The following is a 23279-nucleotide window of genomic DNA, read 5'->3' on the forward strand; positions in this document are numbered from 1 at the left end:
GTGGGGCGGACGTGCGTGGCCCGGCGGGTCGCGCTTTTCACGCGAGCTCTTGCGGGGGTTGGGGTTTGGGGTGGGCGACCCGCAGGGTGAAAGACCCAGAGGCTGTTGGAACCCCCGAGACGTGCCTGTCTTGAGGGCACGAAAGTCTTGAGCTTCTCCATTTCTGAAATTGGGTGTTAGGAAAATTAAACAGGGGCTTGGGGTCAGGCAGCCCTGAGTTTTAATCTGGTAGGTCTGCCAGTTTGGGCAAGTAAAATACAGTAGGCCTACTTATTGGAATTAGAATTTCAAATAAACAACGAATAACTATATTAAAAATGACACTCCTGTGTTTTCTCTGGCAACGCTACCTGGGCTGTCTAGCAGTGAAGTTTCTTCTCTGTGAAGTGGGGATAACTACAGCACCTGCCTCCCAGGGAGATCGTGCAGTGCAGGGTGCTAGTGGCAGAGGCAGGATTCCAGCTCTGGGCAGTCTCACTCCAGAGCCAGGCCTCTGACCACCTACTTGCACTCCCCAAATGCCCCACTCCCAAGGTGTCCTCCAAATCCAAGCAAACTCAGTCTTGGGCCCCTGCACATGCTGAAATGTGTCCCATTTGAAGGCTCAGATGCAGTCCCTCCAGGATTGCAAACTCAAGTGCCTTCAGGAGCAAGAAAGGGTTGAAAGGGCAGATACGGGGCAACAGAGAGAGGTGGGCCTGTGGTGAAGTAGATAGCTTACTTCCCAAGTAAAGCGTTTTTTTTCACAACATGCTTCATGAGCCAGAAAGTTCATCTTACCACCCTTGCCACACCCACATCCCTCTGCAGGGCCCTGGCCTGGGAACCAGCCCGAGTTCTTGCTCTGGCCCCATTTCAAATGGCATTTTCCTTTATCTCAGAGGCTCTGGTGTGAGCACAGTGCCAAGGTATCCATGTTGTGTATCTGCACCCAGGAGATGCTGGGGAAGACGCTGAAGGGGCCTTGCCCCTGGGGCCTCCCTTGAGCACAAGCCACACAGTGAGTCCCCAGAGCTGGAGCCCTTCTGGCCTCCCCCAAGCCCTTATCCTTCAAGCTCAAGTTTCTCTTCTCACAGACCCGACTCCATGGTGACAATGGTGGGAAGTTCCATATGGATTCGTTTATCACCCACAGTGGCTGGTAAAGTGACAGCTCCTTCTCCAGAAAGGCAGCACCCCTTGCTCGGACCACATGGAGGCAGGGGCATGCCTGAATGTCTTGGGCTCACAGAACAGGACAGGATCATATGTCCACAATGGAACTGACACTGAGAAGTCCTACAGCCTGCAATGAGGTTCTTCAATTTGATTTTGGCAAAAGCCCATCCCTTACCCTGTCCTACCAAGTCCTGCACAGTCTGAACTCCTGTTTCCTTTTAGTCACCATCTGCCCACCCTGGCCACCCTTCCCACCCCCAGTCCTGTTGAGCTCATTCCTACTTCAGGACCTTTGCACTTGCTGTATCCTCTACCTGGACTGCTCTGTTCACATGGCCAGCTCCTTCTTGTCATTCAAGTCAAACGTCACCTCCGCAGAAAGGCCCTCACCAACCACTCTATCCAACCCTGCATCCCTGTCCCTCTAGTCCCACCTTGAATTATCTTTTTCATAGTATTTGTATTAACTCTATGTATTAGCTGGTTTTCTTGTTTATGATCAACCCACCCGCTAGAGTCTAAGCTTTGTGTGGGCAGTCAGGCCAGTCCTCTTCCAGGGCATTTCCAGCACATGCACAGTGCCCAGCCCCCACTAGGTCCTGAATGAACCAGTTAGAAAAGCCAGGAGGCCTGAGACCTGAGATCTTGAACAAGTCACTTCCCTCTCCAGCCTCAGGCCCTGCCTCAACCCATTGCCAGAGACCTGAGGGGGTGGGGGCTGAGCCACCCCTGTCCAGGAGCACAGGGCTCTGGGGCTCTGACTCAGTCCTGTCAGGTTCCGAGCCTGGGGAAACCCAGGGCTAAACCCCAGTGCTGCCCAACGGCTGCTGTTTCCACGGCCCACCCACCTCCGGCTTGATGACCTTAATGTTCTGTATGTCTCAACTTCCTGCTGAATCACAACAAGAAAGTCTCTGTGACTTGTGCTCACACAGAGTTTGAGTCATCACTTAAGGTCACCCAGACAACTTGGGGTTATGTTACACACACACACATCTCTGAGGACCCCACACTCCAGCCCTGCAGTACGAGCTATCCCTTCCCCTCCCTCCCCCATCAGCCATTTTCCTTCATTTTATCTGAAAGCCAATGGAAGGAAATGGCAGTGTTTAGTGTGGCTGAGCAGCTTTCCCGAGGTTGAGTTGTGCAGTCCTGGGAGTCAGCTCTTGGCCCACAAGCACCTCTGCAACCACCACACCGTTTTCTCCCCCACTAAACTCCAACCACAGCAAAACAGGTTTCTTTCTCACAAAAGCCAAGTTCTCTCACACATCAGACCTGACCTGTGCTGTGCCCTTGGCCTGGGACCCCAGGGTTGCTGACTCTTCTGGTCTCAGTTTAGAGGGTAGAATCCCCTCCGCCCAGTCAAATAATCAAGTGGGGGCCCTTCTCGAGCTCCACAGCCCCACACTCCTTCACAAGGTTTTGTCACACCAAGCTCCCTTTGTCAGCACCCCTCCCCAGATTGTGAGTTCTGGAAAGTGGAGTTTGTGCATCATGCTTCACCCCCAGGACCCCAACGCCTAGCAGAATGGCTGTCACAGAGCAGGTGCTCAATATATATTTAATGAGTTAATGAGGTCCATTTTCGTCCTTCCCATTTTACAGATGAGACCATTGAAGCACAGAGAGGTTTAGCACCTTGCCTTGGTCATACAGTTAGGCCCCAGAGCAGCTCTAGAGGAAAGGCCCACTTAGGCATGGTGGGACTGGACCAGGGTCAGAGGCTGGGCTGGAGTTCCCTGGAGGAGGGAGAAGGAATGATCAGGGACTATGCAGGAACTTGGTTTCTCTGCTCCCAGGGATGTCTGTGTGGCCCTTGGTCTGACCACCAACCTGTGTCCCCATTTCACAGATAAGTGAAATGATTCCCAGAGGAGGGCAAAGTTTACTCAAGATCAGCAGTGGCCCCAACATAATGCCTCTCAGACTGCAGCCCTCCCATGCCCCACCTTCTCCCACATGTACCCCAAGAGGAGTGCAAGCAAGGGGGCCACCCAGAGGGAGGCCAGTGGATCTTGCTTGAACCAGGGGCAGGGGGTGGGGAGGGCTGGGTTTTCAGTCTGGCCTTGCCACTTACCTGTGCAAAAGCCCCTGAAAGTCTCTGAGCCTCAGCTCCCCCATCTGCATGGTAAGGGGACTGGACTGGAGCCTTGGGCCTCCCCACTTCCCCAGAGCGTGAGGACAGGACAGAGGGAGCTGGTGGGTAAGAACACAGGCTGAGTCCAAAAGGCATAGTTGAGTCCTGGTTCCAGCATTTATTGCTGAATGATCTTGCTCAGTCCCTTCACCCCCTGAGCCTCCATTTCATGGTCTGTAAAGAGAGAATAATAGCATTTTTTTAGGATTAAATGAGCTAATGTAGGGGATACTTGATACAATGCCAGGCACAGCATCTCCCGTGAAATGAGGCTGTGCTGTCATAGTTTTAGTTAGGGGATCTGCCCTCTGGAGGCCAACCGGGGGAACAGCAGGCGATGGGAGCCCGACCCGCCGCCCTGACCAGGCTGGACCCAGCGTTCCCGGCTGGCGCCATGGTCCAGATGGGGAGAGCGCAGCCCGGCGCCTGTCACTCCGTGTGCGCCTCCACCCACTGGCAGAGGCGACGGGCGTAGCGGGCCGGGCTAACTGTGGAGAAGGTCCGGCCCGGGTAGCGCAGCGTCTTCCATAGGTGTTCCAGACGCTTGCGGAGCCCGTAGACCGTGGCGAGGTCCACGAGGCCCAGGAAATAGCGTTGCTCCGGTCCGTCTAGAATGTGGAGCGCGTTGGGGGCGTCGGGCAGCAGTCGTCGGTTCTGGGCTCCCGGCTCCTCCGGGCTCTGCACCCCTCGCACAGACCTGGGGGCCGACAGGAGGATGAGGCTACCGGCTTCCCCAGGGGGGCCCCAGGCAGTGGACGACGGAAGCGTAGCCCGGCGGCCCCTGCTCTTTCCTCATCAGCGTGTCAGGCCTGTGAAGTCAGATAAACTGGAACGCTGAGGAAATGTAGCCGACTGTCTAGGGGCTCACTACCCAATATATAACCGCTAGCTACCCGTGGCCACTGAGCACTTAAATGTGGCCAGTCCCAATTGTGATGCACTGTAAGTGCAAAATACATACTGAATTTCCAAGAAAGTATGTGAAAAAGAATGTAAAATATCCCACAAATGTTTATATTGGTTAGATGATGAAATGATAACATTTTGGATATACTGAATAAATAAAATACACTATTAAAATTATTTTTACCTGTTTCTTTCTACCCTTTTTAAAGAAGCTCCTAGAAAATTAAAACTACAAGTGTGACTTGCATTACAGTGCTATTGGGTAGTGCTGGTCTAGAGCATTTGGATCCCACAGACCCTGGCTCTGCACTCACGTGCCATATCACTTTGCGTATCTCCTGAACATCCGTTTAGGGCTGCCAACCCTGGAAGTTTCAGAGTGCCAGAGCCGAAACTTTGTGAACAGAGTCCAACCCAATTTGTAGATGGCATGTGGGATTTTTTTTTTTTTTTTGCCTCAAAATGTGTTTCAGATCTGAATACGCCTTTGGCTGGGCCCCCAGTCCCAGCCAGAAGCAGGTTCAGTGTCCTCACTTTGCCCCCTGGGGACAGTGGGGAGGTGAGGGGGGAACGTCACTGAGGGGTTTTACTCCTGCCCTGCCAGGCACAGACCAATCAGAACCCAGTGTCCTGGGAGTCCCGGCAAGACACTGGTACCCTCTGCCCAGTCTGGGTTAACCTAGATGATGGAGAGGTGGGAAGCGGGGTCTGTGTTCTGAATGAGGGGCTGGGAACTGGCAGTGGGGTGCATGGTAGGACCAGGACAGTGGCTATTTACTAGCTAGCACAGAAATATTTCAATATGAAAACAACCATTATATGCAAACTTAGGCTTACTGGCTAAATGACAGCTGTAATCTAAACACCAGCCGGGGATAGAGAGCAAGGGGCAAGCTGACCTGACTTGGACAGGCAGACTGGGAAGGTCCTGTGCCCCATGGCAGGAAATCTACCCTCTGGTCAGGATGTGTCCAGCCAGCCACGGGGTACAGGGAGCCAATACCCTGGACTCTGCCCAAGCCTCACCCATCCCAAGATCTTCCTTCAAGGGGAGCAGATGGGAGGCGGGATGAAAGGATGTTCTTTTTCACTTGTCTTGTCCATCCAGCATATCAACGGGCTTCTTTCCCTGAAGTGCCTGTGTTAACCCTTATGTAATTCTGTTGCAGGGCCTTGGAGGACTGAAATCCAAGTGACTAACCAAGAACCAATGTGAATCTCAGATGCCACTCTACAACTTCACTTCCCTCTCCGAGCGCCCAGTTTTCGCCTCTCTAAAAGGGAATGAGCCCACCTTAATGAGGTTCATGGTCAGCATGCAAGGAGTGACTGTTACTACCGCAGAGGGGAGGACGTGGTGATGGTGCCAAAGGAGATAACCTCAGGGTCCTAGAAGTGGAACAGGGTTAAGGGGCAAGAGCTCTTTCTTAGGCAAAAATTAAATAGGTCTGAAACCTTCAGTGGCTCCACATCCTCTTCTGGAAAATGGGCAGATTCTCCAAGTTAGCACGGAAGCCCTTGTCCAGCTGGATGTCATCTGTCTTTCCCTCTGTGGCCCACCTGTGCCCATCACCCCACCAGCCAGGCGTCTCTAGCCCTCCACCCTACACACACACACACACACACACACACACACACCACACTTGCCGGTCTTACGGCATTTGCCTGTGCTGTTCCCCTCATAGCCCCTCAACCTCATTCTTGCTGTCGCCCCTCTCAGGGGCCCACCTGGCTGTGCGGAAGATGAGGCTGCTGCCTAGGCCCTTCTCGTCCTCATGGAGACGCTGGAAGGCCATCAGGAGGCTGTAGTCCAGCACGTTGAGCTCCCGGAGGAAGGTGGTATCCAGTTCCATCTGGTGGAGGAGCCAGCTCCGCTGGGGCCCTGTCGGAGCACCAGTGTCCCCAACTGAGCGCTTGTCATGTGCTAGGTAAGGTACTGAGGGCTCCACATGCATCCGCCCCGGGAGGACAGGTGCTATTACTGTCCCATTTCACATACGAGGAAACTCATCTGTAATCTGCCCTGGTCACCTAGCTAGTAGGTGTGGAGCCAGGATTTGCCTGACTCCAGAACCCAAGCAGAGGGCAGTGCCAGGAACACCCCTCTAACTTCACCCTGAATGGAGGAAGAGCAGGCAGCGACTGCCCCCAGAGCTTACCCAGGTCGATGGTCTTGCCCTGGAAGTTGAGGTCCTTCAGCACCAGCACAAGGGGGCTGCCTTCAGGGGTCGGGTCCACCCACCGGCTCACCTCGCAGCCCTTGATGTCATACCTGGGTGTTGATGGTGAGGGGGACAGACACAGGATTCGGGTTTACACGGACTTGAGACACACAGGGAACCTCACGAGGTAATAATAAGAAACAAGAGCTTTCACTGGGTGACTGTTCAAGAACTTGCACAACCCCGTTCCATTAACGTCCTCATATTAGACAGGAAAGACGAAAAGAGGAAAAGAGTTCCTTTGACACGCCCAAGACCACGCAGTATGTAAAGGGCAGAGCAGGGACTCAAACCCAGGCTTTAGAACCCCTACCTATGCCTGCCCGTCAGCACTTTGCCATCCTGGGTTCGCGGGGAGGTCGGGGACACAGGGGTCCAACCCCCCACAGCACCAGGAGGCATGAGGGAAGTGGGTGGCCCTGAGGGAGCACCAGAGAGGGGCTCTGGGGCAGCGCTGGGGAGGAGGCACAGAGGGCAACGTGCAGACAGAGGCCGCTCCCCACAGGGCAGCTATGAGTTTCTCATCTATAAAACGGGGATGACACCTACACCTCCCCTCAGAGTCGTTCTGGTGAAGAAGGTAATGAATACAAATGGCTCAGCACAATGCCCAGTGCATACTGAGCACTCCTGAGATGCTGGTCGTGGGTACCACTGACTCCAACCCACCAGGAGATCCTGGGAACATCCCTTCTCCCCGGGCCTCAGCTTTGCCATCTATCTAGCGAGTGTGGGTGCTTCAGGTGGCACAATCCGGGTGGCGCCGGGCCCCTGGGAGGCCCACTCACCTCTCAGAGATGCGTCCGGTGGGATAGAAGACGCTCTGCATGATGATGAAGTATATCTGGGGACGCGGGTAGGGAGTGAGGGGGGCCAGTATCTCACCCTCCAGCCGCCCGCTCCGCCCGGGCCCCTCGCCCCGTCCTCACCCACCTTCTTTCCCCTGGCCACCTGCAGGCTGTGCACTCCTGGAAGGGGAGAGGGCATCAGGTGAGGGGCCCCAAACTTGACAACCCCGGATCCATGCGGCCCCAGTCCCGGCTCAGGGCCGCGCCCCAGGCCCTCAGCCAGTCAGTCCCGACTCCATTCGCCTCTAAGTCGAGCCGCAGAGGAGCCGGGTCCTCAGGCATGGCCCCGCCCACATACCCTCTCCTAGAGATGTCCGATCCAAGCCCCGCCCCTTTGGACCCCATCATTCCCCCAACTTTGCCGTCTAGGACCCGCCCCTCACCGAACTCTGCCCGCGGCCAGACCAGCTGCTGTCCGGTTCCCTGAACCCGGCTTGAGCTTGGGTACCCCACATCCCCCACCCTGGCCCCACCCCTCCTTGTCTAGCTCTTCTTCGCCCCCGTCTCCGCAGCAGGTCCCAGCCCCGCGCCCGCCGTACCCAGCAACCGCGCTAACAGCGAGTGCGGGTACCGCTGCAGGTGCTGCGTGTAGCGGGGCAGGTGGGCGAGCAGCGCCCGCACCTCCCGGCGCCGCTGGGTCTTCAGGAAGAAGCGTTGGTCGTGCCTGGGGGTGGGAGGCAGAGGTCACTGCCCATTCCGGGCTGGAGCGGCCCCCAGCAGGCCCCCTGACCCCGCCTGCCCACGTGCAGCTCTGTCTCCCAGGACCCAGGCTCGCGGCCTCCCCGCCGTCCGTCGCCTTCTGCCCTGGCCCTCAGTCTCTCCTCCATCTGACCTCTACCTGGTCTTGACCCCCCCTGACCTGGCCATTCTGTTTCTCTTCCCAAACGTCCCACCTCCGACCCGGAAACCACTCCCACCCTTCCCCCGCTGCCAGCTCACGACAGGAAGAAGCTGGCCTTGCTCTTGGATGTGCTGAGGAACTGCAAGAAGGGCCCGCCGGAGCCCAGCGCAGCCTGATAGTCCTCGTCGGCTAGGCCCAGTGAGCGGCGCAGCCAGGCGAAGGCCGGGCCTGCCAGGGTGCCCAGCTCGAAGCCCTGCAGGAGAAGGAGAGCATTCCCAAGAGTGTCCACGCGGGGGCCAGGGCTGTGTAATTGGCTCCAGTGTGGGAGGGCCAGGGTAGCCACACCCTTCCTGCAAGGCCTTCGGTCCCACTGCACCAAAGGGGAAACTGAGGAAGAAAAAGAACAAAGCCAGGTGCTCACCCCTCCCATGCAGCAGTCTGGGGCTCCATACCTCATGAACCTGGGTCAGGACCTCGGAGAAATCCTCCTCAGTGGGCGCCCCCTGCAGGAGGGGCAGAGAGGCTCAGGGCAAGTCTCAGCCCCACAATGCCAACCCCAAGATCTCCAAACATCCTGCACCTGGTTTTACCCCCTTCTCCTAAGGTGGTCCCTCCAGCAAAGAGAACAGCCCTGGGTGTGTCTGAGGGGCAGATGGGCTGCAGACCTTCCCAGGGTTGGAGGGAAGATGAGAGAATGGCCTGAGGCAGGTGCTGGGTGAGCCTCATCCACAGCTGGGTCCCCAGCACCAGGCTCTGAATTCGAGCCTGACACATTTGTCCGAACACACAGCCAAGTGAACAGATGCCATCCCAGTGAAAAGGGATGGTCTTGAAGCCAAGTGACCTGCCTGACTCAGTCTGGGAAAGGCAAGATCAGAGAAGGCTTCCTGGTGGAGGTGACCTCTAAGCTGAAGTCTGAGAGTAAAGGAGAGGAGGAGCAGGGTGCTTGCAGCAGTGGGAACAGCGCTGGTTGCCACCAGGAAAGGAAGGAGGGCCCAAGGGGCTGATGTAAGGGAGGGATGGAGTGTGAACAAGGTTGACAGTTGGCCCTTGGGCTTGAGCCAGTAGGATCCTGAAGCCATGTTGAGGAGTTCTGGGGAGCTAATGAAGATTTCCAGCAAGGGATGAGATTTAGAGGACTTTCTCGGACTCCTACACTTTCTCTAGACCTCTAGGTCCCTGTGCCAGGACTTGGCCTGTGTGATTTGGTCACACCGTGCACACATATACTCACACACAAAGAACACACATGCTTATCTGGGCCTGTCCAGCTGCTGAGCTTGCTGTCGGTCCACCCTTTCTGCTGAGCCAGCCTGGCCCCAGCCTGAGCTCTGGGAGGATGGGCCCAGCTGGTGGGGTGGGGGTGGGGTCCCTTTTCAACAATACACCTGGCAGAGAGGGGAGGGCCTCAGACACTAAGGAGTACAGTTCTCCACCCACTAGGCAGATGGGGACACTGAGGTCCACAGAGAGGCAGAGGCTCATCTTGAGTCACACAGCAACCACCTGGGTCAGGGGCTCCTCATCCCCAGTACACACCGGGCTTTCCAGTTTTCTGAACTCAGCCCCCACCCCAGAATGTCCCTCCCTCCCGGCATCAAGCCCTGGACTTCCTCCCTTGATAGCCTCTGATCCCCAACCTGGCAGCATGAGCAGGAAGGGGAATCGGCCTGATCTCGCTGTTGGCACAGTGGAGGTACGTGGGACAGACTGGCCACTCACCATGGGTGGGTGGTCCACGGAGACCTGGGTGGCAGACCACAGCCCTGCCTGCATCATACACGTCAGCTGGTGCAGCTCATGCCCGGGGCCAATCTCAAACAGGCCTAAGCGTGACTGCTTGTCTCGGAGACGCCAGAGGAGGCCACGGCGAACTGAGCTGGAGGTGGCTGCTCTGACTCCAGCCTCTGGGGAGGTAGCCAGAACCTGGTGGCAGGAAGCACAGAAACAATGAGCATGTGGCAGCAACTCGGAGGGAAAAAGCTGAGTTTGAGTCCACCTCCACTACTTGTGACCCCTCCTTTCATTTCCCTCTGCCTCAGTTTCCTCAACTATAAAACAGGGATAATGCTGGATACCCCTCTCTGGGTGTTGTGATGGGCCACACAGTGCCTGGCATGCAGTCAGCACCCAGAATAGAGTGATGGTTATTATTGTCAGTAGGAACAGCATGCCTTTGGCAGCCAAATCTGACCCAAGACTGTCTCTCACCAGCTGTGTGACCTTAGATAAGTCACCTAAACTCTCTGTACCTCATTTTCTCATCTGTAAAATAAGAACTACAACTTCTTCCTGGTAGGTGTTAACTGTTACTGTTGAGTCTGAGCTCTGTGCACAGGGGCCCTTGAGAGTAGGAGCTGTGATGCTGGGATTCGGGATCTGTTCCACTCATCTATGCTTAAAGTTCCTCCAGGCCGGCGCAGAGGTCCCACGAAGCTGAACTCATAGCAGCTGACCCACTAGTAGTGGGCACCCATAAGGTGCACAGCACAGCAGAGCTTGACCTCCTAACAACCCCGTGGAGATTTTTCTATCATCTCCATTTTCCCGATGAGGAAGCTGAGGAGGTTCTCAGGGGATGCCCGCCAGAATCTCCTGTTCATACCTGCAGCCCCATGTGGGGCGTGTCCTGGTCCCCGTCCAGTGCCGGACCCCTCCTGGGCTTGGATGGGTGTGTGTCTGGGGAGAAGCAGCCCGGCTCCTTTTCCCCAACCCTTCCCTCTCCTGTCCTCCCTCGGATCCGCACCTACCTCCCGGAGCCCCGGGCTCGGTGCGGCCATCGCCCCCGCAGCAGCTTCCCGGGCTCTGGCCGCTTCCCCCCGCCGCCCGGCTGCGGGACCCGGGCTCCGCCCCTGCCTCTGGACTGACCAATCGCGCGGCGCCGGCCACGACTGCACCCAATCCGCGCGGGGGGCACCGGCGATCTCCTGCGGGCCCCGCCCCCGAGGCTGCAGCATCCCTCGGACCACGGTCCTGAGCGGGGCGGGGCCGCCGCGAGTTTGTTAGGGCTTCGCGAAGTAAAGACGGCCCCCCTAGTTCCCTTCCTGAGGTGAGGCACTGGGTCTAGGGGCCGCTTGGGGAGGCGGGAACCTATATCCAATCCCGCCCACCAACTCTGACGTGAAATTCCCACCGACTGTCTCAGGGAGGAAACTAAGGTCTAGAGAGAGAAGTGACTACCTCCAGGTCACACAGGAAGTCAGGAGCATGCATTCATTCAACACATATTTTGAACACTCACCATGGGCCAAGAGCAGTGCTAGACCCTGGCGATTTAATGGTGAGAGGAAGGAACACAGCTGTCAGTGTAATCTTTTAAAAGCATAAATCGGATGATGTCACTCTCATGTTAAAGCCTCCAGTGGCTTCCCACGACGCTGGAACAAAATCCAAACCTCTCATCGCGGCCCCAGGCCCATCTACCCATTCTCTAGCCCATCTCAAACTACTCTCCCTACACCCAATGCACAGCCAGAGGGGCTCCCGCTGGTCCTTAGCCACCAAACTCTTCCACACCTGGGGCTCTTTCAGGTGCTGCTTGAAATCCTTTTCTCCAGACTTCACTTGCCTTATTTCTTCTTGTCCCCTTGCCCGATTCTGTGTCCCCTCCTCTCATTCTTTTATCACATCACCTTGTTTTTATTTTCATCACACTGAACACTGTCAGAGGTTGTCTTGTTCATTTATTCCATCTCCCGATAGAACGGGAATGCCAAGAGGGCAGGAAATGCCAGGCTCATTTCTTGGTTCAATGCCTGACACAAACGGTTGTTTCACAAGTAACACGTAGAACCAATGTGAGTAGGATGTGTAAGGGGCCCTGGTGAGTCCCAGGAATGAAGGGCCAGCATAGCGAGGAGACAGCAAGCTGGCATGCAGGTTCGTACAGGCCATGGTAGGGAGAGGGTGGGAACAGAAGCCTTACAAGTGTGTGTGAGAAAGACGCTCAGGTGTTTTTAAAAGGCCACTGATTGTCTTGCATAGTCAGATTGGAAGTTGGAAGGGGCCAGAGTGGGCAGGGGGAAAGCCTTCTGATTTAGGACGGAGGATGGCAGCTTGGCATCAGCAAAGTGACTCATAGTGAGGGGAGGGGAGAAAAAAGGGAGAATTCACAGGCTTTGGAGTGGCATGGAAGAGGAGTGGGAGACAGCCAAGTTCAATGATGTCGGCCAGGCTTCTGGCAGGGGTCAGGGGCACAGGATGATGCAGTCATGACAGGGGGCAGGGCATGCGGGAAGAGCCAGATTTGGCCAGGTTGGGGGGGCAGGTTGACAATTCAGATGACAGGAATTTGAGGTGCCACATTACATCTGATGGGGCTGTCAGGTGGACAGCTAATGCATGTGTAATATATCCGGGATCGAGAGAGCTGGGGGGAGGCAAACCCAGGTAAGGATGAGGTCACTCAGGGAGAGGTCACCTCGCCAGGTGGGGTGAAGCCTGTGGAGTCCTGAGGAGCCCACCTTCTCATGACAGAACAGAGGCGCAGGAGCGAGACACAAAGGACAAGAAGAGGTCATCACAGACCCTGAGGGTGCATCCAGGGGGGATGACCCATGCCAGTGTGGGGGAGAGGTCAAGGGAACATGCTTTAAAGACCCGAAGTCACTGGTGGCCTGGGCAGGTGCAGCCCTCCTGGACTGCTGCGAAGCGCAACGGGGAGGAAATGCGGCAGCAGCACTGGGCGCCCTTACAGCTGTGAAGTGCGGAATCTGGGGCACATTCATGAAATTCTGGGAGGGCCCCGGTGGGAGGCAGAGGCTGTTCTCCGGAGAGGGGGCTGAGCAGACATAGGAGGTCCCTGCTATACAGCAGGGCAAAAGGACAGAACCCGAAGCCCAGGGGACAGCTCTGCCTGGACTGGAGGGCAGGGAGAGGGTGGGACAGGTGAGGGCAGGGCAGCTGTGCCTACTGTTGGCTTCTGCTCCGAGGGAGAGAGACACCTGTTAACTGGAAGGAGGCTCATGCCAGGCACCGTGAATGGGAGAGCCAGCTGCTGAGAGCCGTGGTGGGGCTGCTGGGGGGCCAGAGCTGGGGCCTGTGTCAGATTAGTTAGCCTGAGCACAGGGGGTTGGGGAGGGCAGCTGGGCTCTGGCTCAGCAGGAGCCCTCACTGCTTAAGGTCATGCTAAGCTGGGCTGCTGGGTACAAGAGAGGGACAATGGGCTTGGGCTTTTAAGGAACTGAACAGAGGGTCCCTAAAATACTAGTGCCTGCAAGTTGGGCTGGCACAGGGAAGGGTGGTGACCAATGTGGTGTCTGGCACACTGCCATACCACTGACTCCCCAGCCATAAGCCGCCCCAGGCCAGAACCACCTCTGTCCCTGCCCCTGCCCCTGCTTTATTCCTTGGCCGGCACAGGGATGATCCAGGAGGTACAGGAGGCACCTGAGACCAATGCAGAGGCCAGTTCCCAGCCCCTCTAGCTTCCCAGAGGCACAGCTTCAGGCATGGCCGCCCTCATGTGCCCTGAAGCTTAGCATTAGTCCCAGGGCCTGTCACTGCTCCCCATAGGCCTCCCAGGTCCAGAAGTCCTTGTGGGGCCTGGGGCCATGTGAGACCTGGGAAGCGACCTTTGTGGAGGGGCAGGACATGTGAGGAGAGGTCATGTGATGCCTCAGAACCCGCCAAGTCCAACATCAGCACATGCGACAGGAGGGAAACTGAGGCAAGAGGGCAGAACCCAGAGGAAAAAGTGGTAAGAGTCTGGAGGTGAGGTGGGAAGAACCAGGATCTTTCAGGCCCTGAGCCAGGAGGGGGTGAGAGGGAGACCTCCAGGTATTTCTCCCTTGGTGGCTGGAAGGCTGGGCATGGGGGGAGGAGGGGGTCTGGTCAGTGGGGAGTGAGTCCTAAACAGTTCCATCCCTCGAGGGTGTCTGCAGGGCAGCCAAGCTTGAGGGGGCCGCAATGCCTGGATGGGTCCTGAGGGCCCCCCAGGCCCTGTCCCAGAGGGAGGCAGAGGAGGGGTTGGCAGTCTCATTCCTGCCAGGCCTTCACTGAACCTTTTTGGTCACCTTCTGGTTCCTCAGCATCACGTAGGTGATGAATAATCCTGAAATACACAGACCAGAAAGGCCAAGTAAGACCCAGGCTCAGGACTGCCAGGAGGCCAGAGCAGAGCACAGCACGGCACAACAACCCACCTACGGGCCAAGCACCTATCCAACCACCCTCCAGGCCATGGTCATCTCCCTAGCCATTCATCAAACCACACATCCATCCATTCATTCAACAAAAACACCAATGGAGCACCTACCACAAGCAACCTGCTACATTTAGTGCTTCAGATCCTATGGAGAACAAGATCCACCCCATTAGCAAACTACTCACCCCGTCAACCACCTGTCCACCTACCTACCCACTCATCCACCTGCCTACTCACCATCCATTGTCCACCCGCCCATCATCCAGTCATCCAACTGGTGACTCATCCAAACCACTTTCTCCTGAGCACCAACTCAGTGCCACAGTGTGTGCCAGTTGGTGGGGACATAATAATGAAGACAAAGTCCCCATCCCAGGAAGCCCACACACTAAACCATGGGAGACAGAGATGCAGGAATCATGAGCCAGGGTGACAAACTGGTGAAAGGTGACTGAGCTGTGAGCATAGTCGTGGTGATGGGGGAGGGAGAAGGAAAAAGGGAGATATCCTATATGGGTCCAACAAGCCTGAAGTTTTAGGAAGACCAGAGGGGTTACCGACTTGCAGCCCTAAAGGATGAACAGTAAAACGCCAGGGGTAAGCTGGGGGCAAGAAGCCTCAGGCAGATACACAGCAAGTACCAAAGTATAGAGGTATGTTCAGGGGCAGGAGAGGGTCATGAGGTCCCCCAAATACCTGCCCAAAATTGATGGAATGATGACTTACCCACAAACAGGAGCACCAGGAGGCCAGCGGCCAGTGGAATGGCTACAGCATAGGCTCGAGGCAGGAAATACTTATGGATGACATGCTGGCTGTCAATGAAGGGCTGGTATCGAGAACAGAGCTCTGGTGAGCATTCCTCACATTGCCTAGCCCCCTGCGCCCAAACATCTACTTCCTCCATCTCAGAGGCCAACCCCAAAGCACCAGGCCAGTGCTTGCTTTTCTTTAACATGCTGGCATTTCGGGTGCCTTGGTTTGTTTCCTTCATTTCTTTATTTAATAGTTGGTCACCTGCCTAGTGTGTGCCTTAAGTTGGTGCTGGGGATCTGACAATGAACGGAAGACAAGTGACTTGCCCTAAGGTACTCACAGCCTAGCCAAAGGAATCCTTGGGGGTTTCCCAACCTGGGCTCCCAGGTCATCTTTAAACATTTCCCTCAAAAATAGCAAGTTCTGCAAGATTTACCTTCCAAACACACTGCATTTCTTAAGCAATAACAAACAAATTTTCCCACAAGAAAGAAAAAAAAACAAAAAATCCACGGACACGCCTCATGCCCAGGACCCAGCAGGCAAAGAGAAGGGCTGGAACACACATCAAAGGCAAAGCCAAACTGGAACCGGGCTTCGTCATGGTGTAACGGTTAAGGATGTGAACTGGGGCCTGCCCCTTCTTCCCGAACCTCAGCTTCCTCATCCATAAAATGGGACACCACTAGCACCTTCCTCATAGTGCTGTTCTGGAGATTTCGTAACAGAAAGCAGGTGCCCGGTACACAGCAGCTGTTTAAATGATGTTAGGGGTTGGTTTCACGATACAGGGGTGGGAGGGAGGCAAGATGAGGGCGGGAAAGGGGGAGCACACATACCAAGAGAATCACCCAGACGGTGTAGTAGGTAAAGATGATCAAGCTAATGGAGACGAGGCCGAGTCCCACCACCTGGTCCGTCCCCGTGGCCTAGAGAAAAAGGACGTTTGGAGGTGTGGCGCAGCAGCTTGATTACGCTCTAAGCTTCCCATTTGCTTAACAGACATACACAGGGCTGGCCAGGTATCCATTTCCAGGCTGGGAGAGTGCCGGGCCTCGGGGTTTTCATTCGTACGATGGGCCGGCGGGAGAGCAATCCCATTTGCGAGGGTCTAAGCCCTAGCTCCTAAGCAGACCCTTCCTGCAGCTGTCTCCAACCCAGAGGATTCGGCCCCAAACTCACCATTTCGGGGGCTTCAAAGCAGCAAGCCACATCCGGTTCCGGATCCGGGCCTTTCTGGCCTTGGGTCGCGGGGCACGCCGGGAGCCGTAGCCTATCGGTAGGCACGGCCTCCCCTTTGCCTGTCGGGAAACGTAGTTTCTCCACGGCATTGTGGGACATGTGGTCCCCGAATCTCCCTGGGATCGAGTTGGGAACCCGAAACCAGAGAGGGATGGGGTTGAGGGGCTTGAATCTTCATTTCCATGTGAAGATGGGGCTCAGAGAGAGACGAGGACTTTCAGGAAATCACAATTAGAGTTAGATGAAGCGGAGACCGGAACCCGGGGGACCTACTTTCTAGTCCAGAGGCCGTAACTTGGCTGCTGAGGGGAGGGGTGCGGAGAGGTTCACTGCCCGAACTGGACTGGGAGGAGGGCCTGACGGAGCCCCCAGGGTTGGGGAGGATTTCGACTGACTGGGACGGGAGCGTCCCCTTATCATGGCCTAGCTTCCCAGTGACCCTTTGGGTGTCCCCTCTTCACTACAGGGATGAGGCCAGGGTGGCCCTCCCATCACCGCCGATAGCTGTGTGGATTGGCTGTGTGCACAGGTCCCTCCCGGTCCAGGACACTGTCTTCCCACAGCTCACGGGGCTGGCTGCTTCTCGCCCATCAGGTCTCACTGGGCTGCCTCATCCTAGATAAGCTAGGTGAGCAGGGGTTCCCTGCCCGGTGCTCCACAGCCTGAAGTGTCTCCCTGATGTCACTTGTCACCGAGTTTTAATTAGCTGATTCACATGTGGATCTGGCCCATTTGCTGTGAGCTCCGTGAGAGTGGGGTCTGTGGTCACTGCTGTATCCCCAGTGCCCAGAACGGCGTTGGCCCACAATAGGAGCTTTGAGTCAACCAACCAGCTTTAAGATTTGGTGATCCTAAGCTTTCTTAGATCCTGGAATGCTACAGAGAACAGCATCTGGGGACTCCAGGCCTCCTGGGCCCTGCGGAAGCCTGCTCCCAGCGCTGCATGGGGAGGGGAAGTACGCAGAGATGCCGTCTGACTCTGCTATGGCTTGCTCCTGTTGGCAGCGCCTGTATCCCTGGGTCGTCTGAGCCTGTCTCTATGGGGACTGCACTCCCAAAGTTGATAGGAGTAACCCTTTTTGGCCTACAGCCCAATTGTTTCTCTCTCTGTCTCAGGACAGACTTTGAGCTCAGCTAGTAGACTCCTCCCTCCCTCCAAAGGTGTGCTATGTAGAGCAGAAGAGATTGAGGATCATCCTGTGGGGTTTAAAGGGGCTGCTGAGTGAGGCACCAGCCCTGAGCAGTAGGGATGCTGCATGCTGCAGCAGGGACCAGGCCTGATAGCTTGGTCCCTTCTCATCCAGGGCCTCTTCTGAGCTAATTAAAGGTCCAGGCTGACTTGCCTTTTCCAGAGCTTGGCTAACCAATGGGCTTCTATTTAATGTGACAGAGCTGGGGCAGGGAGGGAGGGGCTTGGGACAAGTTGGGAGCATGCTGGGCACCTCTCATGTCAGGCTGTCACCCACTTTCTCATTTGATCCACAACCCCATTTACAGCTGAAGAAACTGAGGAGCAGACATTTGCCCTCACACTGACTGCTGTGGAGGTCCTTAGCGCAGTGGTTAGAACTTGGGCTCTAAGGTCAGAACTGTCCTAGGTGTGAGACTAGCAAGAACTGTCTGTCCTTCTAGGCCTCAGTTTCCTCCCCAGGTATCAGGAATAATACATGTGGTAGTAACTGTGGCTGCAGCCAGGGCTTGAGAACCCCACCCGCAGAACGTGCTTACACCTCTGGCTTCCTTCTGATTCTATCTTTGACCCCAAAATCAAGGCGATAAAACAAAAAACAACGTGCCACAACAAACAAAAACTGCAACATTTAATTTTTTCCCCCAAACCAAGACACTGACACTAGGCTGATTTCCCCTTACAATGTTATTTTCTACAATATAAGCTGGAACAGAGATACAAACACAGCCCACTGAATTGGAGGGGTGGGGATGAGGGGGCAACATTCTGTTAGAAAGGAGGGGAATTAAACAAAAAAAAGACCTCCCCCCACCCCCCTGAAGAGAGAGGAGAGCATTCTCCATCCTAGCAGATCGTGCCATGTGACCAGTTTGTGGGGTGACAGGAAACAAAATAACCTAAAAATATTGTAGACCTTTTCTTTAAATTTCCTAGTAAAAACGTTAAACTGTCTTTCAAGAAGATTCCAAACTTGCATTGCATAGACCAATTCCTTTCCAAAAATACCTCTAATATATTCTTTCTATCTCTATATATAGAATTTTAAATCCAAGAGCTGTGGGCACCTAATGGGAATTCACTGAGCTTGGGACCAGAGGGCCAAAGAAAGGGCTCCCTGTGAGGTTGAGGCCAGGGCTCCAGGCCTCTGGCTCCAGCTTAATTTGGTTGTGGCCAAATTCTCAGTCCCATTACCTTGCCCCAGGGCATAGTGTGGGAGGATGTGGCAGGCTCTGTCTCTTTCTGAGGTGACAGTCAAGCTCAGACCTCGTCTTGGGTGGGGCTGAGGTTCCTGGTTTGGGGGAGTCTCCCCAACAGCAGCAGAGCCAGTTGTTTTATGCCTGAAGCCCCAGAACTTAGAATCAGACCCCGAGTACACCCTGAATGTACCTACGCCCTGGGCTGAGGTCGTGCAGACACGGAAGGAAAGCACTCTCCCGTTTTCTGGGTGTCACTTCATCTGGGGACAGTGCGACCAGCTCCCTTTTAAAGTGCCAGGTGTTTGCAGGGCAGGAAGGGACCCACAGAGCTGACCAGAACCTTCTCCAGCCAGAACAAATGCTCTGTCCTGCCTCAGCAGGCACCTTCTCACATTCATTTTCAAAAAGAGGTGATTAAAAACAACAAATCCTAGAAACGCTCTGGTCCCAATGCCAGGAGGTTCCAAGACAAAGATTCCAAGTCTCACCAGCTGGAGCAGAAGGCAAGGACCCCTCCCAGCCTGGGGAGGACACCCTCACTCCTACCCACACCCCTACCAGAAAGAGAACCAGTATCCTGGCCCCCAGTCAGATCCCCAGCCCGACTGAGACCCGGCCAGCGGGGCGGGTAGGAACAGAACCACCTCCCCTCGCCTGGGGGAGGAGAAAATGCCAAAATATGAATTCAATAAAAAGGAAGGAAGGAGGAATCAGAAATTAAAAGAAAATAAAAAAGGTACAGGGTTGTAAACCCCAGCCTGCCGGGTTTATACAAAATGAATGAAATTTAAGAGTGGCAAGGGATCTGTCTGGAGACTGGCTGCCAGCCAGAACCCACCTTCAAGCAAGTAAGGAAGATGGGGCGGGGGAAAGTGCTCAGAGCAGAGGCTTTACCGAGGGGCAGGGGTGGGGGGCGGGCAGGGCCAGACTGCTCCCCACCAGGAAACCCCGTGAAAGGACCCCACCTCGCCCTCACCCAGAGAGGGGCATGATTTCAGAGGAGGGCTGGGGCTCTTCTGGCCAGGAAGCCAGCTCCAGGCCGGTCCAGTCACAGCCTGCCTGCCCCTCCAGCACTGACCCTGGGCCAGCTGACCCTGAGGAGAGAGAGGGGGCTTTGCTTGCCAAGCCCAGGCCCTCACCTCCAAGGGCTCGGAAGACACCTTCTCTGGCTACCTACGAGAAACCAGCTGCTCAGGACCCAGCCCTGGGCAGAGGCGAACCACTGTGGACGCAAAGACCTTTCTCAGGGTGGGTCTCAGGCCTGGGCTGGAGCTAACAGGAGGAGAGGCAGTGCCACGTTCCAGCCGGGCTGCAAGAGCCGGGCACCGACTGCACAGCAGGCAGCACCCAGCACTCCTGGGAAGGGCTCAAGGAAGGGCAGGTGAAGGCCAGGGGCTGTGCTGGACAAGCATGTGCAAAGAGCAGGCTGCCAGGGCAGCAGGAGAACATTCGTTGGGGGAGGGGGTCTTAATGTGGAGTGTGGGTGGGTCTGAGGTCTTGGCTCCAGGAGGAGGCCGCCAGCGGGTCCCCCAGGACACAGAGAAGGGACAGCTGAAGCACTAAGCAGTCAGAGCCACATGGCAGGACGCTGGGGTGGACAGGCCACCCCAAGGTCTGGCTGAGCCAGTGCTCCTGGAGGGGGCAGGGACACAGGGCAAGAGGCCCCTCAGCCACAGCACCCCCATGCATATGTCCGCCGAGAGGCCAGGTGGTCTCCAGCAGGGTAGTCCTGGCCATCAGTCTCGTCCATCTGCTTCATGGGCCCGTGTGTCCTGCCCCATAGTGGTTCAGAGGAAAATATTCACAGTGGTGCCCAGGGCCTGGCAGGCCAGGAGGGTCCTGGCATGGATGGGAGGGCAATGGAATGATGCTGTGGGGCAGGAGTGGGGCTGCAGCGCATGGAGGACGCACAGATGAGATGCGGTGCGGATGGTGACCCAAAGGAGAAGGTCCCTTGCGGAATGACACGGGTCTGGACACCCATGATGGCAGGGCCCTTCTCCAGTGTGGACACCCGCTCCTCAATGGCTTTCAATCACGACTGGCTCGTAGACCCCAGAGGAGACCCTGTGGGGGAGAGACAGGTCAGCTCAACCTTCCTGATGCTCCTCTGGGCTAGGCCCTTGGAAGTACTTCACAAGAAAGCACTGTTAACTGGCTCTGTTTTGCAGAGGGGGACTCGGGGGTCCAGAGAGACTAAGCCACTTGCCCAGGGAGACACAGACGGTAAATAATGGGATCTGTGGGAGAGCAAAGCTGGCACAGGCTGTGTCCAAACCCTTCCTGGGCACCAGCGGCTTACACAATGGTACTATTGGTAATACCACACCCCTCCCACTTGGCAGAAGAAGAAACTGAGGCTCAGAGGGATTACAAGCCTTGTCAAAGAGGGCGCAGTAGGACAGCAAAACTAAAGGCCAGGCTGACCCTAGTGTGGTGGATGTTTGGGGCTCAACACGCAGCTCTGCTGAGACTCTGTTGCTGATTTAATTGGTTTTTCCATTCCCTGAACCCCAGTTTCATCATCTTCAGAAGGGGCTAGGGAGGGGGTGTTCACAGACCATCAAGCAAGCGACCTCCATGTTCTTGTTCCCCCCCAACCAGGACAGCCCAGGAGGCCACTGGGAGAAGACAGTTGCAATTCTGAGCCTTGGCCAGAAGGGGTCAGCAGAGCAGAGCCCCCGAGGGCAGGTCCCCGGCGCCGGGCGACCCGGCCAGTCTCCTGCTCCAGCCCTGGATGGTGAATGGGCACGTTCCCACCCTGCTCACAGGGCCGCAGGGAGAAAACCTTCAGCACAACCCCGGACACGGGAAGCTCTTCCACTCACATACGCACGCACTCATCCATTCAGTGAGCCAGGCACAGTAAACACTATAAATAGACGACTGCCAGAGCACTCGGTGAACCACGGAGTTCAGGCAGACGTCTGATCCTACCACCTCTCATGCGCGAACCGCATGCGGGCAGACATCGGGGCTGCTCCCTCTGTGTCCCAGTACCTTGCTCAGTGCTTGGTCCACAGCGGTGCTCAATAAATATTTGTTCAATGAACAAACCAGTCATCATCATCCTTTTTTAGGAGTTCCCAGGTCCAGGAGGAAGGGAAGGGAAAGTAGGGTCCAAAGTAAGGATGTATTAAGCCCCTGCTGTGTGCCGAGCTCTGTGCCAGGCATATTCCAAGGTTACCCTTGGAACCCTCAGAACCCCCCCCCCCGGGGCATGGCCCCAGGATTCCAGCTGGGGTGGTAAGGCCCACACCACTTGATTGGGGGGAAACCAGTTCAGAGACGTGACTGGCCCAACACCACACTGTGGTGACAAGAACCGGCACTCAAAGCCATGTCAGTGGGCTGCAGAGACCTTGCTCCCACCACCATGCTCCACAGCCACCCTCACCACCCACCCTGCACCCTCGCCCATACCTGTTGGCCAGCTGGATGCCACTCAGCGTGGCAGAGCCGTCACGGCTCACGAACAGCCGGAGGTTGCTGTCTGTGGGGACACCGGGGAGAGGGGAGGCTGAGTGGGCTGAGGGCAGCCGGGGAGCCCCATTGCCCCCCGAGTCCCCCAGCGCCAAGAAGCTCACCCTCAGTGTTGCTGCCATCGGTAAAGTCCTGGCTCTGCATGATCTTCTCCACGATGTCATCTGCATCGATCCGTGTGTCATCCACCCAGGTCGGGTGGCTCTCCACCGAGTCCTTCTTCCGCCTGGGGTGGGGCAGGGCAGGCACAATGGGCTCAGTGAGGACAACGGCGGACACCTACCAACTCAAGGAGCCGCAGGTGTACGTGAGCGCTTGCCCCCAGCTGTGTTCACTTACCCTAACCTTCCCGTCCCTCCCCAGCACAGGGGCCAGTGCCTGCTTTACAGATGAGGACGCGAAGGCTCACAGACAGAGGCCACACAGCGCAGGAGCAGGGCCTGAGGCACTGGGCTGCAGAGAACCCGCCAGCTGAGCATGTGCGTGCCAGGCACACGCCAGGTGCCCTTCGTGAGCGCCAACTGGCTGAATCGGTACCAGCCCTGAGGTGGGGAGCTGCTGTCCCTATGTCGCAGGTCAAGCAGTGGAGGCTCAGGGGGCCCCCACAGGGGTCCGTCCTCCCGAGCGCTGAGCAGTCAGACTCACCGGAACGAGCGGTCGGACAGGTGTGGGGGCCGGGGGGGCCGCGGTGGCTTCTCGGGGGGCCGGTGCTCACTGCCCTCGGGGCCCTCCACAGCCATGCTGAGGCCACCCGAAGCGCTGCTGCTGGAAGACGTGTTGCGGCGGTGAGTCAGGTCCGAGAGGCTGGAGGAGCGCGAGTGTTCCGTGCTGTGGCCTGGCAGGCGGCAGCGGGGCTTCGTTACGGGGTGACCGGGAAGGCGGGAGGCCAAGGGCATGGGGCAGGGCGGGCACTGACCGGAGATTCTGGACTGCTGGCTGGCATAGCTAGAGTTGCGGGAGTGGCCAGAGTGGAACACCTCCTCGGGGCTGGACAGGTTCTGGTCGGGCTCCTCAGGCACCCCTGGAAAGCAGGGAGGGGCGGCGGTTATCAGCGGTGCCAACCCATGCCCTCCAGGCCGTCCTCTCGCTGAGTCCGGGTGGGGCTGCTTTATGTATTTCCGTTTTACAGACTGAAAAGCTGAGGTTCAGA

General features: G+C 56.5%; 3 protein-coding genes across 9 annotated transcripts in view; all 3 read right to left on the reverse strand.

Moving 5' to 3' along the window:
- Positions 1-2704: 2704 nt before the first annotated feature.
- Positions 2705-11645, reverse strand: PIP5KL1 (phosphatidylinositol-4-phosphate 5-kinase like 1). Of its 4 annotated transcripts, XM_057499072.1 has the most exons (12): positions 10866-11645; positions 9838-10041; positions 8568-8618; positions 8214-8368; positions 7814-7938; positions 7360-7394; positions 7215-7270; positions 6364-6476; positions 5933-6086; positions 3753-3995; positions 3239-3472; positions 2705-2900 (listed from the first exon to the last, which is right to left on the reverse strand). In XM_057499072.1, exons 1-11 carry the CDS (start codon positions 11070-11072, stop codon positions 3466-3468), a joined length of 1350 nt encoding a protein of 449 aa, XP_057355055.1. In that variant the 5' UTR covers positions 11073-11645; the 3' UTR covers positions 2705-2900; positions 3239-3465. The 4 variants fall into 4 exon arrangements, with proteins under 4 accessions (XP_057355055.1, XP_057355056.1, XP_057355054.1 ...); XM_057499073.1 differs by having other exon boundaries at positions 3239-3995; positions 7215-7249; XM_057499071.1 differs by having other exon boundaries at positions 3239-3995.
- Positions 11646-11781: 136 nt separating this feature from the next.
- Positions 11782-16372, reverse strand: DPM2 (dolichyl-phosphate mannosyltransferase subunit 2, regulatory). 3 transcript variants are annotated; one of them, XM_036913814.2, is made up of 4 exons: positions 16199-16372; positions 15856-15945; positions 14987-15089; positions 11782-14167 (listed from the first exon to the last, which is right to left on the reverse strand). In XM_036913814.2, exons 1-4 carry the CDS (start codon positions 16355-16357, stop codon positions 14109-14111), a joined length of 411 nt encoding a protein of 136 aa, XP_036769709.2. In that variant the 5' UTR covers positions 16358-16372; the 3' UTR covers positions 11782-14108. The 3 variants fall into 3 exon arrangements, with proteins under 3 accessions (XP_036769709.2, XP_036769711.2, XP_057355058.1); XM_036913816.2 differs by lacking the exon at positions 15856-15945; XM_057499075.1 differs by lacking the exons at positions 11782-14167; positions 14987-15089 and adding an exon at positions 15096-15769.
- Positions 16373-18051: 1679 nt separating this feature from the next.
- EEIG1 (estrogen-induced osteoclastogenesis regulator 1) overlaps positions 18052-23279 on the reverse strand; it is a 33061-nt gene continuing 27833 nt past the window's right edge. Inside the window, exons 7-12 of one of the 2 annotated variants that reach the window (XM_036913812.2) lie at positions 23046-23150; positions 22775-22964; positions 22234-22355; positions 22070-22139; positions 21647-21717; positions 18052-20713 (exon numbers count right to left, since the gene is read on the reverse strand). In XM_036913812.2, coding sequence (XP_036769707.1) covers positions 20682-20713; positions 21647-21717; positions 22070-22139; positions 22234-22355; positions 22775-22964; positions 23046-23150 — 590 coding nt within the window. In that variant the 3' untranslated portion in view covers positions 18052-20681. The remainder of the gene's footprint in view (positions 20714-21646; positions 21718-22069; positions 22140-22233; positions 22356-22774; positions 22965-23045; positions 23151-23279) is intronic. The other variant, XM_036913813.2, reaches the window with a different exon arrangement.

This window comes from Manis pentadactyla, chromosome 3, assembly GCF_030020395.1.
Source record: "Manis pentadactyla isolate mManPen7 chromosome 3, mManPen7.hap1, whole genome shotgun sequence".
In the NCBI taxonomy this organism is placed as follows: Eukaryota; Metazoa; Chordata; class Mammalia; order Pholidota; family Manidae; genus Manis; species Manis pentadactyla.